Raw genomic sequence first — 19,921 nt, forward strand, 5'->3', positions numbered from 1 at the left:
ATTTCGACGAAAGTCATTTGGCCGAAAGGGACGTTGGGTCGAATGGGTCGTTTGACCGAAAGGGTCATTTGGCCAAAAGGGTCATTTGACCGAAAGAGTAATTTGACCAAAAGGGTCATTTGGTCGAAAGGATCATTTGGTAGAAAGGATCGTTTGACCGAAAGGGTCATTTGGCCGAAAGGGTCATTAGGACGAAAGGGTCATATGGCCGAAAGGGTCTAATGGCCGCAAGGGTCATTTGGCCGAAAGGGACATTGAGCCGAAAGGGACATTTGGCCGAAAGGGTCGGTTGGTCGAAAGGGTCGTTTGGCCGAATGGGTCATTTGGCGGAATAGGTCATTTGGTCGAATGGGTTATTTGGCCGAATGGGTCATTTGGCCGAAATGGTCATTGGGCCGAAAGTGTCATTTGGTCGAATAGGACATTTGAAAAGTGAGAAATTAGGAATGAGAAAAGAGACGTCTCACTTCTCACTCGTCATTTTTCTCTTCTCACTGTAAAATGTAAGAAGCGCGAAATGAATAGTGAGGCGTCTCACTACCCATTTCGCACTACTCACTTTTCACAGTGAGAAGTGATGGATGAGGAAAGAGAAGTGAGACGTCTCATGTCTCACTCCTCATTTATCACTTCTCGCTGTAAAAAGTGAGAAGCGCAAAGTGAGTAGTCAGGAGTCTCACTACTCACTTTTAACAGCGAGAAGTGATAAAAGAGGAGTCAGAAGTGAGACGTCTCACTTCTCACCGAAAAAATTAGTAGTGAGGCGTCTCACTACTCACTTTTTACAATGAGAAGTGATAATTCGGCACCAACATTTCAAAAGGGCGAAACTGCTTTTGTAAACAAGAGCTTATCACGTCTCTTGTGGGCTTATTTGTGCTCACCCACGCAATCCAGCACCATTAAATGAAAGAAGAGGATTCGATGCTTCCATCAGTGGTGAAGGATTGCGTGGGTGGGCTCAAATTAACCCACCAGCGACGTGAGAAGCTATTGTTTACAAAAGCAGTTACGCCCTTTTGAAATGTTGGTGCCGAAATGAGGAATGAGAAGTGAGGCGTCTCACTTCTCACTCCTCATTTCTCACTACTCACTGTGAAAAGAGAGTAGTGCGCAGTGATGATTCCTAATTTCTCGTTTTTCAAATGAACTACTCGGCTAAATAACCCTTTCGACTAAATGACCCTTTCGCCCAAACGAACCTTTCGGCCAGCTGACCCTTTCGGCCAAATGACCCTTTCGGCTGAATGACCCTTTCGACCAAACGACCCTTTCGACCAGACGACTCATTCGGCCAAACGACCCATTCGGCCAGATAGATTTTGGCCTAATGGTTTGTTTGGCCTACTGGCATTCGGCCAAATGGGTTTCGGCCAAATGACCCTTCCCCTTCGGCCAAATGACGTTGGTAACGAATAAATGTTATATCATATCACATTCTACTTCTACATGGAACTCACTGGAACTTTTAATGCCCTTCAATTTAATGTTCCTATAAGTATTTCCACGGTTATTAAAAACCCATCTGTGGCTGTCATACCATGCATTCGTATCTCGTCCGACACTTATAATAACGCACTGTGTCAAGGTACAGCAAAATCTCTCCCACCAAAATAAAACCGGAACAAGAATCGAACTCTACCGATTGGAAATCCAATGTCTTTGTCCGCACGGATGACTGACGACTCATATCGTATACCTTTAGCAGAAAAAATCGCCTTTTAAATTGCCACAATGAAATAAAAGATCGTGCAACCTTTCCAATGGTTAATTATATCGCTACCATCTTCAATTGCTTCCTTCTTCTGGGTTGAAGCACACGACCGACCGACGACGACGGTGCGGTATGTATTTGCAATTTATTACGCATCACCCTCCGGAACGGCCCCAAAATTCACACAAACAGCGCTCGGCGCGGCTATTTGCTTGAGTTGCTAACCTTCAGTGTCGGTACAAAAGCAAGCGAGCCAGCGTACATCCACTAATATGGTGTATAACATTAAGATTCGGTCGGACATGTGGACAGTAAAACGATATTGATCGGCGAGGTCGCAAATAACCGAATGGAAAGGATCACGGCACTTGACCGTTCGACCTTGTCCTGAAGTTATAAAAATAATCATGGGAATTAAATACTAAGAAGATACTGCGAATAGATACCAGTAAGCAACTGTTTTCGGATATTTTAATCGTTTGTTCAAAACTTATGCGCGAATTTTTCGAACAACTGAATTAATTTATAATGTTATTTCAATCTTTTTGCGTTTTTGGCAAATCAATAAACTTGTTCTGTCCAAATCCTTCCGATGCTGTTTCGAGTCTGAAACCAAACTTGCTGAACATGTTTTGTGGTGCTCTGCAGTGCAAACAGGTTCTTCCTCCCGTTTCGAATGGTGGCAGTCGCCATGTTGACACAACCGGCTCATTTCCTTGTGGCTATCAAACAACAAGAAAAAAAACTCCTTTTAAATTCACTTAAAAAAAGAACATAAAGCGAGTTGCTTTTTCTAATCTCAAAACGAGATGGCCGCGTCACTAACCACCACCAAACCACCAAGTGGTTTCCATACAACGATAAAATCTTATTTAGAACTTTTTCCTTAGCGTGCATTAGCTGTTTTATGGAGAAACCCCCTCTATTTTATTGCCTTCCGCTTGGAACATTTAGGATTAACTAATTTCTATTTATGAGACAGGCACTAATGAAATGTGTTTTAAAACCGGTTCATATACAGGAACAAAAAGTGTCATCAACGGAGCTGCAAAGGTTAAACATGGCTCCGTATAACGTGTTAAACGATAATATGATAATCAGTGAAGTTGGCCAGTTTGAAATTAGTTTTTATTTCCGTTTTCTATTCCTTAACTATTCCATTTTTTTATACAACTACTACTTTCTATCTATGATTGACTAACCGGCCAGGGGCCATCATAAAAGATTTCGACTTTGGCTGGTGGCCAGGACGAATTTTAGTCAACTTTTTATACATTTTTAATGGCGTACATGTGTCTTCGGATCTGCATCTGCTGCGAAGTTTTGCTGAATTTAATTCCAGATTCCAGTTTTTCCATTCCTGCTCAAACATTTAAGCTTCTGTATATGTGACGGTTTTTTTTGTTGTGCATCTGGCGATAAACCTCAATATTCCCTTTGATACACACCGTGTTTCAACGTTAAACAAAAATACAGAACATTTGATTTTTGACCATTTGTGCTTACAGATGTTTCATAAATTTACACAATTCGAACAAAATACAATATATGAATCATTAGACACAGATCTAATCTATTGAAGAATTGAATCTGTGCAAATGCTTTGAACAGTAATAATTTCAAAACATAAGAATACAGCACTCCAATACCACCGACCAACCACCAACCAACTGAGCCGCAACCAAAGTGTTAAGCCATGGACTACCCCACAAACAGCCAACTCATGAAACAGCTATTGTAACATATTTAATTTTCCTCTTCAATACAGCGACAACGGCAGGACGACGACGCGTCTAGTTCGGCAGTGACAGCAGCAACTTTACTAATCCAACAACGCCCTCAGCTCACGAACCTCACTTGCCGCCGGTCACCACAAGCCGCGTGGTCATAGTGGCTGTCTTCTCGTTGGAGCAAAGCGAAAAAAACACTAAGTGTCGGCATCGTTGATGGGGTCGGTGTTGTGAGAAATGCCAACAAGAAGAAAATCGCTGCAATTATAACTCGAGTGAGGTGAATTAGTGAAGCATAGCGCAAGAAGTTGAAAGTGCGCGAATTATCACACTATTGAGGGATTTTCGTCATCGCTGTCCATTGAAGCAATCGCGCGGGTTCCAGCAGAAAGTGAGTCGTTACCGACGTTTGTTTTCGTGCGTTGAAGAAGACCAAACAGAAAAGTATTTATTCTATACGCGAGAATCGTGTGACCCGTGAAAAGTGCCAACCCACGAAATAGTTAAGGGTCGAAAGAAAAACATCGCCCACGGTGAACAGACAGAAGTGAAAAAAAAAACAAAATAATAAAAGCACAAGTGAGCACAATGACCGTGGCAGCATATCAGGACGTGGCAGCGGCGTCAAAGCTGCAACCAACAACAACAGTAACATCGACGACGGTCATCAGCGATGCGGCCCAGGTCGAGCAGAAGCTGACCGAGATTCAGCAGTTTTACGAACGGACCAGTGTCTTCATTACCGGCGGAACCGGATTTCTGGGAAAAAGTAAGTACCTGCAACTGAACCGAAAACATGCTCGATGGATTATACTTAAATTATTAATTTTGGAAACTCGACTACATTAATAAGACTTGGTTTTTGGACAGATAACACAAGATATCATATTTTTAAAAGCGTCTTGCCAGGAAGTGTATAATAATATTATTTACTGAAAGGTTTCGAAATCACATTGCAAAGCATAACATTGATTCGCTTTTATTTTATGCCATCAGTAGCTAGGATTAATAAACGACGAATCAATGAACTACCACAACTCATTATTTTGCTTGAGAACAAAAAAAAGGGTTCAAAAAAACGTATGGGGTTTAAAAACGTGATTTATCCAACATTACAAGACTACTTATTACCATACAAACAATACTGAAATACCTCACTGCTATAAAAAAATAGCATCGGCAATGGGCGTCTACATTCATTGCGGAGTAAAGTATCGGCAACCTTAATGAATTATGACCTATAAAGATTCGGCTTTTCGATTTTGCATCTGAATTTCAAGAAAATTTCCTAATTTTCTATTGTATTCGATGGGGACGCATGGTATAATAACTTCGCACTGGTAACAGAATTTCATCCAAGAATTTAACTTTTCTTAAGTAGCATCCTTCAAAAACTTTTTCAAAACTTCATGGGTTACAAGAACTTCAGTAGACTCGTATAAAACCATAAAAAATCATTGCCTCGTAAAGGGCTTTCAGAATCTATAGCAATCTTCCAGGATTTATAAATTCACAGAACATACCTTCAGGAATATTTTCCTTGTCTGTATAATTATTTTTTGTCTTTATTATAGAGACTTGCGGAGACTTTTTAATTATACAGAAATAATAACGAAACACGGATTCTCAGATATTTTAATGAAGTGCAATATGTTCTAGCGAATCCTGCAAAGCCCCAGAAATCCCTCTTAATCTCTAGCCGCGGTGCGAGTTAATAAACACCCGGTAAACAAAACTGTTAATGTGTGGTTTACTACTGGAATGTTGTAGAAACTTCAACTTAAACTGGCTACGCAGTCTTTAAAGATTGAAACAAGATTTTTACTTGTCCAACGTTTCGACACGGGGTTGGTGTCTTTTTCAGGAGAAAGATACTGTAAATACTGAAACCCTCTAGTTCAGTGGCGCTCAACATTTTGTGTGTTTTTTTCCTTAATTTGGTTGTCACACAATAAAAATGAGCTTCCACCCTTCAAGTTAGTACTTGGACGAAAGCTTTCAAATATATCTATCAGCTGAGGATATTAAAGCGAATATTGGTGTTAAAATCACTCCGTACGACTTGATCAAAGTAAAATTACCTTGCGGCCCGCGGGCCGCACTTTTGTCTTACTTTGATCGTTTCGTACGAAGTGAATTTAACACCAATATCCGTTTTATTACCCTCAGCATATAGATATATTTGAAATCTTTCGACCAAGTGCTAATTTGTATGGTCAAAGCTCATTTTTATTGTGTAAGAAGTAAATTAAGGAAAAAACGCCCAAAGTGCAGCACCGCTGATCACATTCCTGGTTTCATATCACAAAGACCATGTACCATATTACGATCCATACTAGCGTACTATAACCTACGAACAACACCTAGCGAACAAATAGGTAAAAGCCCATTCCATTATAACTACCAATTAAAAAATTTCTAATTCCCAGTAGGCACCGATTTGTTTACGTTGTTTTGCCTTTCTCGTAAAGGCTATCATTTCACTCCTGGAGCGGGTCATTTGGCATAAGGTCATTTGGCATAAAAGCCATTTGGCATAACGGTCATTTGGCATAATTGTGAACAGCGTCAAAAGTGACGGACATATAGCATATTTTTTATTTGTGTTCAAGAAATTAGTTGCTTATCTAAGTGGTACAGAAAAAAAACAGAATGGTGAATATAACACAGGTCGATAATAATATTAAAAAGATATAATCATTTCGTACAAAGCATGATCTGCCGAATATAAATCAATGATAATTGTTAATCCTCAATTGGATGGTTTAGCCAGTGAAAGGCAAGAATTATTATGTTTTCGTCTCAAAAAATAACGCCCTTTTCAGGGCTACTGCAATGGTGGAAGTGATCCCTTCTTTAAAAATAGGCGCCTGCCCGAATTAAGGCAATGAAGGATTCCTTTTTAAAAAGTAGGATTTCGGCCGGGTTAAGGTAATTGTGGATGTAATCCCTTCTTCAAAGGAATGTGCTTGCCCGGATTGAGGAAATTGCAGATGTGATTTCTTCTTTCAGAGTCGTTTGACCGGATTATAACAAAGGCGGATTCGATCCCTACTCAAAATATAAGCCTTTGCCCACATTATGGCAATAGTGGATCTAATTCCTTCTTTAAACGTGGGCGCTTTCTCGGTGTAAGGCAATGAGGGATGTGATTTCTTTTTTAAAAGAAAGAATTTGCTCAGAATAAAGCCATGGTGGATGTGATTCGTCCTTTGATTGTAGGCGTTTTCCTGGATTGAGGAACTGGTGAATCTAGTCCATTCTTCCAAAATAGGCGTTTGCCCGAAATAAGGCAATGGTGGATGTGATTCCTTCTTTGAAAATAGATGTTTGCTCGGATTGAGGCAATGTTGGCTTTGATACCTTCTTCAAAAGTAGGTGTTTGAACGGCATTAATCAACGGAAAATGAGATTTTTTTAGAAGTAGCCGTTAATCTGGATTGATGATTGTGATCCTTTCCTCGGATGTGATTCTGCTGTTCCATTTGTCCGTCCTTTCGTGAAATGTCTACCATCATTATATATTCATCAGAATATATCATCGTTTTACTTTATCGATGTGAAAAAATACATCGAATAATTCTCCTTCAAAGTACCAAATTACCTAACATTTTATTGCTGTTTAAAATTATGCCAAATGTTCGTTAAGCCAAATGGCCGTTATGCCAAATGGCCTTTATGCTAAAAATCCTTATTTACTTGGTAGGGTTTGGGTCACCGTGAACTTTTATATCGTTAATTTGTTGATATTTTTAGGTGAAAACTAAACACACACTTTGCATAATTTTGCATAACGTTTCGGCCTGCTGCTTTTCAGCCATCATCAGATTTGCAATTAATCAAACGTTAACCACCAGTGTGGTTTTCAAACAGTTTGAAAACCACACTGGTGGTGAACGTTTGATTAATTGCAAATCTGATAATGGCTGAAAAGCAGTAGGCCGAAACGTTATGCAAAATTATGCAAAATGTGTGTTTAGTTTTCACCGAAAAATATCAACAAATTAACGATATAAAAGACCTTATGCCAAATGATTTTATGCCATATGACCCAGACCCTTTCACTCCAAAACTATTTTTTTATAGAAGAGACCCATAGTGTTTTATACCAATCGACTCAGCTCGACAAACTGAGCAAATGTCTGTCTGTTCGTATGTAAATGTGTGTATGCACATGTGCCATAAAAAAACATTGGCCAATTTTTCACATTCCAATTCTTTCGCAATAAGTTGTATTAAACAGAGAATGAAGCGTAGTAGATCACTATTTAATTTCAAAGCGATTGTGCATATCAAAAATTTTTAAATATTTAAATAATTATATAATATAGTGATTTTTATTAACATGCTATAAAATGCCTACTCGATTTAGTACAGTCGCGATTCGTTGGTTGGACCACGACCTCGACCCAACTAACGAATTCGGTTTTTTAGTTGGGCCAACTGACAGCCATTTGAACACGTGTATTTCGACTTGAACATCACAAATGATGTCCAGTGACGCCCAATCCCGTTTTCCGTGTTTACATTGAATTTTGACGTACGGTTGCTTCTTAGTTGGGCCATGACCCAACCAGCGGAGGCCCAACTAAAAAGTAACCCAAGTATTAAAATCCCAACCAGCGAATCCCGACTGTACGCGACTTTAAAAAACAAATTTAACACACAAAAGATCAGAAAAATATATTAAGCTCGTTTAGTGGAATGCATTAAACCGTCTAAGACGAATTAAGTACTGTCCATTTAATTCCACCAGTTAATTTTCGTTATCTTTTTAGATATTTTAGTTACCAGATAAAGATTGTCGCTTCGGTTCCCTTTGTTCTGCTGTCCGAAACAGGTGTGGTACCTGACTGTCAAATCGTATGTGTTTTTCCTTCATTGACATTCAGACCCCTTATCCTCGCCAGCAAAAGATGTTCCGGACAGCGACGACAGCGACAATCTTTATCTGGTCACTAAAATATCTTTTGAACACACGCTTTGATAGCATGCAAGTTAGTACGCATAACGCCATAACGCTTCTACAGGTATAAAACGCGCACGCTAATAAAATCTTACTTCATGAAAATACGTTCGCAAATAATTCAGCATTTCAAGTAATTTTCCGATATTGTATTTGATTGATTAATTAGGCTGTTAAATAATGCATGAGAAAGGCACAATCACTGCTAGGTAGATTAAGGCTTTTTTTAATAACCCTCTTTTATTTTACGCTGTACAATGAGTTACGTAAAAATAACCTTAGTGGGTCGATTGTAAATTGGTCGTGCTCATGATATTCTGATTCTATTTTCTTTTAAGACTTACCGTCTTTTTGCCTCTGGATCTGAAACAAGAACGTCTCTCACATATTTCAGAAGATAAACTATAAAAGACTGGAGCGCGAATAGCAGAATTGTAAACAAAAACTATTTTAAATATACAAAAAAAGACAATAAGTTCTAAACTGGAAGTTACTCTACTGAAAGCCATTTGACTATAGGTCACTAGGCCGGAAGCTGTTTGACGAAATATGTCATTCGGGTGAAAAAATCCATAAGGCCAAAATCCATCCGGTCTAGTGTGCTATTTGGCTAAAAGTGTGATTTGGTCGAACGGGTCATATGGCCGAATATGTCGATTGGTTGAACAATAGCGAATATCAAAAGTGTAGAATGATTGATGATAGTTGAGAAGTGAGAAGTAAGACATGAGAAGAGAGACATTTTCGGCCGTAAATGACATGAACCAAATGGTCCTTTCTGCCAAACGATATTTTCGGCCAAATTACGAAATAACCAGTTCGGCCATATGACCAATCCGTTTTCAATCTAATAACCATTTGGGCCAAATCTTCAATTCAGCTTAACGGAATTCGGCTAGATGATTTTCGACCTAAAGTGTTAATCGGCCAAGTGATTTTCGGCCGAATGAGTTTTTGCCAAACGAGTCTTCCAAATAAAAATCTATGAGGTTATCAGTATCTTCATGGAAGGACGCATTGTCGAATATAAGTTAATAGAGTATACGTTACCTACTTCAACAGCATATGTGCAAAGGGAGATATGATTCCTTCTAGTAATTAATGCATGGCAAAGAAAAAAAACCTCTTGCAAAGGATACATTTGCTCGGTATTAGGATAAAAAGCCTTCTTATGGGGATAAGAATTCATGCATTGGTTTGGTTTAAGCCAAGGGAGATATGATCTTTACGTTCAAAGGTTTAATTTGCCTGGCAAAAGACAAGAGATGAAAGTATGATTTGGTTTGTTTTCCTTCCACCAAATGCACTAAGTTCTTCAAAACAGAACTTTTGATAGAAGACCCGGATATCCAGGGTATTTCATACCAACAGAGCTTGACAAATTGAAGTGATGCTTGTACTTGTAGAAGAACGGGTCAATATTATTCCACTTTAAAAATACTTTTCATAAATCTGAAAGCTTTATAATTGAATCATTTTTTGAGAAACTGCCATTTTACACTATTTCGAGAAAACAAAAAACTGTTTTCGAACAAATTTGCACCGAATCTTTCGATTTCTTGGATACAGATCAATAGTTTTTGGCAAAACTCAACACCCTGAGCATTTTCAGTGCAAAACATCTAAGCAGTATTCCACAATTGCTCTTCAAAGTACGTGGACATATGTAGTTTCTCAAACAAACGAAAAAAATTTCATACATTCCTGAACAAATTTTTTTTTTCGTATTTTTTGCCAGAATACGTATTTTTGGACGAGGATTCAGAATATATAAAAATCTCATTTTGGCCAAAAATGTCACATATGCAGTTTCTCAAACAAACGGTTCAATTCTTTTCGTAATAAAAGGAAGAAACCTTCTAAAGCCATCCACCTCAGGAAAACTTGAGCAATCTTTAAAATATTTGTTGGTATACATTGCACCAACCCGAAGATAGCCCTAACCGTAGGACTGACCTCGGCGACCGGAGCAGATTTCTGGACGATAGGGCTACAAATAAGAATGAGGAACCCCATGCAGTCGATGCAACCCCAGTGCGGACGCCCTTCCACACCGGAATCGGGAATACCTTTCGGCATATGAAGGAAAGTATACAAAGAAACGATCCATCCCCCTGCAATGAGTGACTGAGAGCTTATATCCCATGCAAGTCTATTCACCCAGATCAACGTGGGATATTAATTTCAACCAGTTCATTTTTTTAACCAGTTCATTTATTTGGTAGGCTCAGTCGTGTGTGACACTTTGCGGAGTCGCAATTCTCAAGTATGATATTTTTACATGGTAGGGGAACGGTTCGCCAATTCATCTCATAGCTCCTATTTCCATCCCATCAAAAACAAAGCAATGGAAAAGAATTGTGTTTGTTTATTATTTTTGTGATTTTTTTCAGCAGTGAGCACGCATGTTGACAAAAAGAAGCGACGAATTTGGTGCCGTATTTCTTTGTTTAGCGATGAGATGGATAAAGGAGATCGGAACAGCTCCCCTATATCATCTTATCTTAACAGTTAGTTGGGATAGCGTAACCATTACCAAGGAACACAACGGGGGATAGAACCTTACTTAAAACCTACTTCAGCATAAGGAAGACCCATTAATTACCAAACGCTAAAGTTGGACAATTTTAACCACCCCCCCCCCCTATCACACACTTTTTGTATAAAACATCTGAACATTTTGTACGGATCTTCACACTTCGCTTGACCCACCATCATCCCCTCTAAGCGTTACGTAATAAGTGGATGCTCCCTAATCGAAATTTCAAATTTAATTCACGATATCGTGACCGTTATTTTGCGTTTAGTTTTTTTTTTTCGAATAGGGCACTCCCTGCAAATTAGAAGACAGCAAGGCCACCAACTGTCAAAATTGACAGTTCCTGCCCTATTGTTTTCTAACTTTCATGAAGATCGAAAGAGTTTCGCTAGTGCAGTGCCCTATACCAATACCAATAAAATATTTCTGTGACATCAGCGCTCAATCGCAATCAATTATTCAAAGGCTTCAATCAAGCAAAAAGCTTGATTTACACTTGGATAAAAAAATCCACAACGCCATCAAAGCACTTAATTTTTACCGCAGATTTCTGTGGAAATTCACCGATTTTTCATCTTCAGAACTGTCCAGTAATTAGGACGGAACAAATATTAGTTTCATCTTCTGTCACTGCCCCCTTTTTGTGATTTTATTTAATAATTTGAAAGAGAATTCAAAATTTGATTGGAAAAATAAATAAAATATTAAGCCTTTCCAGAAAATTCTTTAAGAAAACTAATGAGTTTTATGATTTTATCAATTTATCCATTGAATTAATCCATTTATTCATTTTTTTTTACCACCCCCTTTGTTATCCATTCATATTTGTTCCGACCTTATTGTAAAGATTTCCTAAAAATATTGACAGCTAAACATTGGACAAAAAAAGACAACTGTGCTATGGAAAATCGGCGAACTTTGCAAAAAAAAGTGAAGTAATTATAATGTGTAACTTAGAAACAAATAATATATTCAAAGGTCAAAATATGATCTTCGAGCCCGTTCACTCTTTTTGGGCTGAAAAATGCGTCTATTAAGATTCAGACAACGCTAAACGTTATAAAACTTGAATGGTAATAAGAGGTTCTTACCCTCAAATCTCTTCCTGATTCGTCCCGGGAGGTGTTAATTGTAGCCCATTTAAGCCGAGACGTACGGCCAGTTTGTTAAACTGATGGATACACTCTTGGCACTTCATTCATCAGTTGTTTAGCATTCGTACAGACTACCGCCGGTTGTAACAATGCCCCTTGTCGTCAAGTCACCTCATCGTCGTCGTCCGATTAGATATATGGGAAGTTCAGGGGGAAGGGCGGCCATCACGATTTGCGAACGAGATTCCGAAAGCTAACCATTTTCGCCGCACAAGCGAAACAAACCGGTGAAATCGGTTCCGTCACACGCCGCACATAGGAGTACGCAGTGTAAAAGCGTGGCCAAAACTATGTCAATCATTTTCTCGTCTGTAAATGCATTCAATATAAACAGCAAAGTGTATTTTTTGGTTTTTATGCTCTTTGCATTCATAGCAGTGAAGTATGACAACTGGCGGCGTCAGTTATTGTTATTTGAAAGAGCACCACTTGGCGAAAGCACGCTGTCTTTGAGAACTACAGCGTGCTTGCGACGAGTGGTGCTTACCTCTGGATCCGTCATTGAGTATGATCTTTCTTATGTTAATCTTCATTGTTTCATTATTATTACTTACTGAATGTTTGGCCTCCCTCTTTTCGGTAGCAAAACATAATTTATGTGAGATTCGTCGCTCAAAACCAAAATTATTTCTTTCTTAGCCTAGCTTTTTTAGCAAACTTCACTTTATTCAAATACAAATAAGTCACGAATGCGTGAGAATGCGTGAAATGTTTTTGACGTAAACTACGTCTAAGGGGAAGACTCTGATACAGGGTGACAAATGAAAATTTCCAAATCCGAGACCGTCACGAAATCATGTAAGATTTTGAACGTTAATAGCGCATTCATCTTTCGATGGATTTTTGAGATTTATATATCAATCGACTCGGAAACTCTCCACCAATTTTCCAGTTATATTGAAACATTTGATTATCAACGTTAAAGTAGGGTATTGGACCATTTTGGCTGCACCTCTTTTTCCCGTTCGCAACGTGAGTCTCATTCGGCCATCGTTCAGTGTAGTTGGTTTTTGGGCTCTTCTTTTTGTGCGGTGCTTCGCACCAGTTTGCCACAAAAAGTAGGGCCAGAGCAGTGACCGCAGTCGGCGATATACATACAAGCGCATATTTGTGCAAAGATAGGATGATCGATTGTTAGCAAAGGTTAGCAACGGCAATGCAATGTCATAATGCGATAATCGCAATGCAAATGAACAAACATGTTCGATTCAAAGATAACTTAGGAAAATGGTAAGCCATTTTATGATAAACTGCAAATTGTTAATTATATGTTTATTATTAAATATGCGCCAAAATCAAAAGATTTCAATTTTAATTCAGGAAGTTTGAATGCACTTCAGATACTCTGTGGGTACAATCATGCGGGGCTTATTGTATACGGCTATAGCTTCGGAACGCATACTTTATTGAAACGGGCTATAGGTTACAACAGAACTATTACTTTCTAGCTCCCGGATCTAAGATTCTTGCAATTATATTAATAATATGGTTGCACGAATATGTTATCCATAATGCCACTGCCAGATAGTGGGAGTTAGATTGTAATAAAATAGCACAAATACCCTATTCCCGTCCGCAGCGTTTACTACTCTGGCGCATCTCAACCGAATGGCTTGGTTTTATGTACCGTTCTGACTCAAATCCCGAATATGACTCATATTCCGAACACTGACGTTTTAGCGCCCTAAAACTAAAACTGTCATTGGTTTTCCGCACTGAGGATCAAGATAACAAACGAATTCAAACTCCTGTGGAGAAAATTACACGAATAAAGTTAAAATGGGCTAAAGCTAAAGTTCGGAATATGAGTCATGTTCGGAATTTGAGTCAAAACTAGTATAGTACTAGTGCTAGTAAGGCTAGTATTTGTTGATTTCTAGTTGGCGCAACCGGGTTTTATCGACTCGCGCTTCTTTGTCGGACTCAACAATACGACTATCCCTTCTCTGCCAACTATTCCTGGTCACTCCAAATAACAGAAGGCGGAGATTCTGCCAAAGGTCCAAGGCTCGTATTCTTCCACCAGTGATGACTCGATGCTCTGACTACCATTGGACAGAGGCACCTGTTTGTCCGTAGCCAGAGCAGAGATTCTTCTGTCTGTCGTAAAATCGCTAAATCGTGGTACACGCACTCACCAGTATACACCCCCAGCAACAAACATATTGCACATCGATCACAGTAACTTATATATGCCCGAATTCTCTCACAATATGGTTACTGCAACAAGATTGGCTCAACGTGTGCTGCTTGGAATACCATAACCATGTTACGCTAGTGAGTTATTTTTATTTCAGAATAGTAGGGACACGGCAGGTATTTCCGTCCATCGTCGTAGGGGCTAAAACCAACGAAAGCAACGTACATTTGCTAGAACTCCACTATAGCAGAACGTTTCTCCTAAGCTTACGATTTAAGTTTTACAAAAACGTATGAGTTTTACAAAAAAAGAGTCTCTTTTATTGGTTTTCGAGACTATGACGAACAGACGAAAATACCTGCCGTGTCCCTATTATTTAATAAAAATACTCCACTATATCCACCTATATATTACTACAAATAAACTAGAATAGTGGTCAAAAATTTGGAATGAAACTGAATCCCTACTAATTTTACTCTAAGTCGAATGCAACAGTTGGAATTGCGAAAAGCATTATTACCACTTGGGGTTTTAAAGTTAAAATTTTAAGTTATCGTACCGTCGTCGGGGATACAACGGGTCAAATGGGGGTTAGAATGGGTCACTGTTTCAACTACATAGAATGCTTGTGGAATAGATTTAATGTATCTGAGAACCAGTGGCGTAGCCAGAAAATTGATCTGGGGGGGGTTTTCTGAACATTTTTTTTTCGAAGAAAAAAAAATCTTCTAAAAATGTTGTCTCTGGGGGGGGGTTTTATGCCCAAAACCACCCCCGTGGCTACGCCACTGCTGAGAACAATAAAACTGAATTATAAGTGACCTTTTTGAACGATTTTGTTATCCGACCTCCAGACTGTCGGTGAGGGCTCGGACGTCACCCCTGACTACGGTATCCAACATTTTTTTATATTTTAAGTTATGGTAATTTTGTTCTAAGCCAGTGACATAAGTAATCGAATGAATTATCTTAAAATATGACTACATTCCTCAATGCACCAGACTGTTCTACGTAGTTTACGTTGGGCGGTCGTGTCTTGTACATAACCCTTCAGATTTTTGTGGAGCTTATTAAGGAAACTGCAATCTTTCCAACGCTGACAATTTTGTTGCTTGGACGGAGTTGGAACCTAATCAAAAGTTTTATTTTGTAAAACATATTATTGTAAAAAAGGTAGAAAAAAGCTAGCAAATAATATCATGATTATGGATCACCTGAAAACGGTTTCAGATCGAATCATGCTTGGAAACGTTCTACATACCCTCATCATTGATACCTATATTGATTTTCATCTTCAAAATCACTAAAAACCAAGAAAAACACAAAAAAACGTGAACATTTTTTCATGCACAATTGCGATTAAACTAGCATTGAAATTATGGTGAAGTTTTGACAGTCAGCATTGCTTACAAGTAAACAATATTGTTTCAAAAATCACTTGGCAAATTAGTACTACTATTTGACAGTTCAATATCGAAAAATAATATTGAATTATCTAAAAAAATTGTTTTTGACTTTTGGCCAGGATTTGGGCTGAAATACTCCTCAGTGCGCCGTTGTAAACGAAAATTCGCATACCTACGTGCTAATTGGGCAACTTGTGCATGAATCCACGAATCATTTGCAACATTAATAATCTCAAGGTTGCGAACAGCATCCTGGAGCTCCACCACAAACTCTGTTCAATGCTAAGTTGTTCTAGAGATCGTTTTCGATCCGTTTTGTTGTGTGTGGAAAAGTCACCCTGTGTTATTCTGCAGTGCTCATCATCCTGCTCGAGGAAGTAACTTCATTCTAGCTGATTCTTATTGATTATGTCATCTCGCTTGATCTTTCGAAGATCTCAACTTTGTGATTTCTGCAGCTATCGTGTTTTATGCGTTTCTGCAGCACGAAATCAAGTTTGTTAGGCTGCTAAATTGTGGGTTGTGAAAATATCATCGGTGAGTGGAATTTTTCCAGAATTTCGGATATGGATGAATGCTTGTCATAAGCACGTCGTGTTATTTATCTCCTAAAAGCCTTATTCGAACAAAAAGTTGATCAACTGGTTCATTATTATTGGTTTCTTTAGGAAACACAAAGATGATTGACCTTTTACCTTTTATTTAGTGGGCAACTTTAACGAGTGTCGTTCCATCTGACAGGATCAATAGGTATGATTGGCATCTATAAGTGAATTTATTATGATGTATTATTTTCTACCTCTAAACTCTTCATTGCTCTATATTCTGCGAGGATATTGTCTATCCGGAACAAAGTTAGAACGCTTTTTATAACGAAGTTGGATTTTTCTCCAGATACAGGCAACACACCTAACTTCGGAAGTTGTGCGCTGGATCCGCCTAAAGATACGCTAAAAAACGCATTGATTAGTTTGACAGATAAACAGAAAGTTCGGTTCGGTAGTCCCGACTGCCTTGTGCTTGTTTTGTCCCTTGTGCTTGGCCGTTAATATAACTTGGTCGAATATGATGATGGTAATGATGATGAAAAAGTCATATGGCCGAACAGATCATACGGCTGAAAATGTTAAGGCTGTAGTTAGAGGTGTGCGCCGCCGCCGACATTTTTGCATCGGCTCGCCACCGTTTAAAATTTTCCACACCACTGATCTATAATTTTCCACGCCGATTCTTATTTTGAAGAAGGAAATTCATAAGCTTCAGTGGAATTTCCGTAGAATCCTATAATATCACGTTGAAACTCAAAAGATTTTTTTGTTTACATACCTATGAAGCGAGATGGATCAACTAGGTTCGAGCTCAATGACAGACAAAAGAAAAATAAGATACCAATGATTTTCTTGAAAATTCCATACAATTTCGTGTTAAAATTTCGAAAGACGCTCCGTAATAACTAAGAAAAAATTCATTTGGAAACTGCGAAGGAACTCAAGTTGAAAACCAAAGAATTTTTCGTTGGCAATGAATTTTCGAACGTAAAAGGATTGTTCGGCAGAAAGCCATTTGGCCGAAGATCACAAGGCTGAAAGTTGTTTGGTCGAATATCTCGTTTGACCGAATAGACCATAACATAAAACAGTTTATTTAGCTGAAAAAATCGGTTGGCCGAGTATGGCTTTTGGTCGAAATGGTCGTTTGGCAGAACGCGCCATTTGGCCGAAATGGACGGTCGGTCGAAAGTGTCGTTCGGCTACATTTGTCATTTTGGATATTACCAAAAACAAAAGAATCTTTTGAATTTTGCCGGAAAATCTGATCAACTTCCCCAACATTTTTTAAAAGTTTTTGCAGAATATTTTTTTTTTGGAATATATCATTTGGAAATTATTTTCTGATTTTCAACAAAAAGTCGAAAAAGTAAAAACAGAAAATTCTCAGGAATATCCGAGGACTCTAGACTCTAGAGACTAGCCGAGCCGATCTGACCCGTTTATTTTTAACTGTTATCAGGTTTGACCGAAAAAATAATTTGGAAGAAGCGGCATACAGCCGAAAAAAACATTGGGCTGAACTGGTAGTTAATTAACCGAATAGATCATTTAACCAAAAATGCAATTTGATAAGAATGGTCATTTGACAGGAAGAGCCATTTTGCTCAAAAATGTCCTTTCTGCAAAACAACCATTTCGGCCAAATGGCATTTTTGCCGAAAAGTGTCGTTCTGCTAAAATGATAATTTTGCCAAAAAATCGTTTAGCCGAATAGGTTATTTGGAGAAAAAAATGTATTCTTGGGCCAAATGGTTCCTTCTGTCAAATGACCATTCCTACCAAACGACATTTTCGGTCAAATTATAGAAAATATAAAAAATAGATATTCGGTCCAACAATTTTTCGGCCAAATCACCAGTTCGGCAGAATGTCCCTTCCGACGATATGTTGTTTTCGGCAAAACTACATTTTTGACCTGATAACAATTTCGACTTGATAGGATTTGGTTAGATGACTTTAGGATTAAAGGCCAGTACCGACTTAAAAAATAGAGACGTTACGAAATTTCACTCTGTGGTCGTTTGACAAAAAGGCCATTTCGTCTGTTGTAACTATAGGATTATACAAAGAATTTCTCGTAGAAATTTAAAATAAAAATCATTTCTCTTTGAAAACTTCTCCTTTCCCACGGATATTCTGAAGAACTTTCTGTTTTAACGACATGCTAAGCTAGCCGTTCTAATCATTCTAGACTAAGCAAGCCAACGTTAAACACCCATTCTACCAGCCGCACTATTCTACGATTATGAAGAATTTTCTGTGTTAATTTCGAAAAATACTCAACAGAAACTCAACAGGAGCGTTCCGTGGACATTCCGAACATTTTTCGGTACAAATGTGAAACATATTTTTTTTATAGAATTTCTCATGTAAATCCGACGAATTTTCTGCCAAATTCCAAACAAGTTTCTTTAGTTATTTCAAAGAGCTTCTGCTCCAAAGAATTCTCGAAGATTGAAAGTAGTTTTCGTGGGAAATTCGAAAATAATTTCCGTGCGGATTGCGAGTAAAATCCAACTTCGATAGTCCCCCACTCCGGTTTTCAACTTGACATGCGATAAAGAATGCGCATCGCAATACGTTTTACAGAAAAACAAAATATTCCCTATTATATTTGTCTACATTTGCATTATATTTGAATTCCCTTAGAATTTCTTCCAGTAATCCCACGATAATTTGTTTTAAACGAAAATATTATGGGCCTTCGATAATTCATTTGCAATTTTCTCGAGAATTTCCTAATTGACTATTTAAGTAGTTCTTCCAAAAAAAGCATACGGAATTTCTTCGTAAGTTCTTTCAGAAATTTCTTTGGGAATCCTGCCATATTCCATATAATTCTTCCAGGTTATTTACTTATTTACCAGACTAAGGCCGGAGTGGCCTGTGCGATACATTAAAGTCTTCTCCATTCAGCTCGGTCCATGGCTGCACTTCGCCAACCACGCAGTCTGCGGAGGGTCCGCAAATCATCCTCCACCTGATCGATCGATCTTGCCCGCTGTGCACCCCGCCTTCTTGTTCCTCGACAACGATCCGACATTAACAATTCTTCCAGGTATTCCTCCTTGAATTATTGTATGCATTCCATTACGAATTCTTCCAGGAATGCATTAGAGCAATATTTCAGGCATTCCTTCATATTTTTCCCAAGAATTGAGCATGAGCATGAGCATGATGACCGTGCATTTCGTAGTTGCTACTCCGTGATCGACCAGAACAATCGCAATTGCACAGGGAACCAATGGATGGAAGCATGGGATTTGCACTCCAACCTCAATGTGCACAGTCCGAGAGCTCTAGTATTTTGGAAGGTCGATAACGGCGCTGGCCACGTCCTCACGGTCATCGGGGATGGGAAGGAATTGATGATGCAGTCAATCGCCCACTGCAAGCCGAGAACACCTCTGCACTCGCCACGAGTTCCTGCGGAATTTTATTGGAATTTGGGGGTTATGTTTTATGGCAGAGGTTCGTCTTGGTTAACGGGTTGCCAATGTGATCCCATTTCTAATTCTAGCGGTTGCTAGAACATGAGAAATATATGGAAAGATACAAAGTAGGAGAATGGAACGGGCCTGGGGTTGAACCCACGACCTCCTGCGTATGAGGCAGAAGCGGTAGCCATATTCCTTCATATTTTTCCCAAGAATTCATCTAGAAATTCCTCCAAGAGTTTCTTTGAAATTTCTTCCTAGAATGTCTCTGGAAGTTCCTCCAG

General features: G+C 38.7%; 1 protein-coding gene across 2 annotated transcripts in view; it reads left to right on the forward strand.

Annotated features, from left to right (window-relative positions):
* LOC134224755 (fatty acyl-CoA reductase wat-like) overlaps positions 1-19,921 on the forward strand; it is a 212,264-nt gene that overhangs the window by 84,999 nt on the left and 107,344 nt on the right. For both annotated transcript variants that reach the window (XM_062704311.1, XM_062704309.1), the window contains exon 2: positions 3,483-4,213. In XM_062704311.1, coding sequence (XP_062560295.1) covers positions 4,033-4,213 — 181 coding nt within the window. In that variant the 5' untranslated portion in view covers positions 3,483-4,032. The remainder of the gene's footprint in view (positions 1-3,482; positions 4,214-19,921) is intronic.

Source organism: Armigeres subalbatus, chromosome 3 (genome assembly GCF_024139115.2).
Source record: "Armigeres subalbatus isolate Guangzhou_Male chromosome 3, GZ_Asu_2, whole genome shotgun sequence".
NCBI classification, from domain to species: Eukaryota; Metazoa; Arthropoda; class Insecta; order Diptera; family Culicidae; genus Armigeres; species Armigeres subalbatus.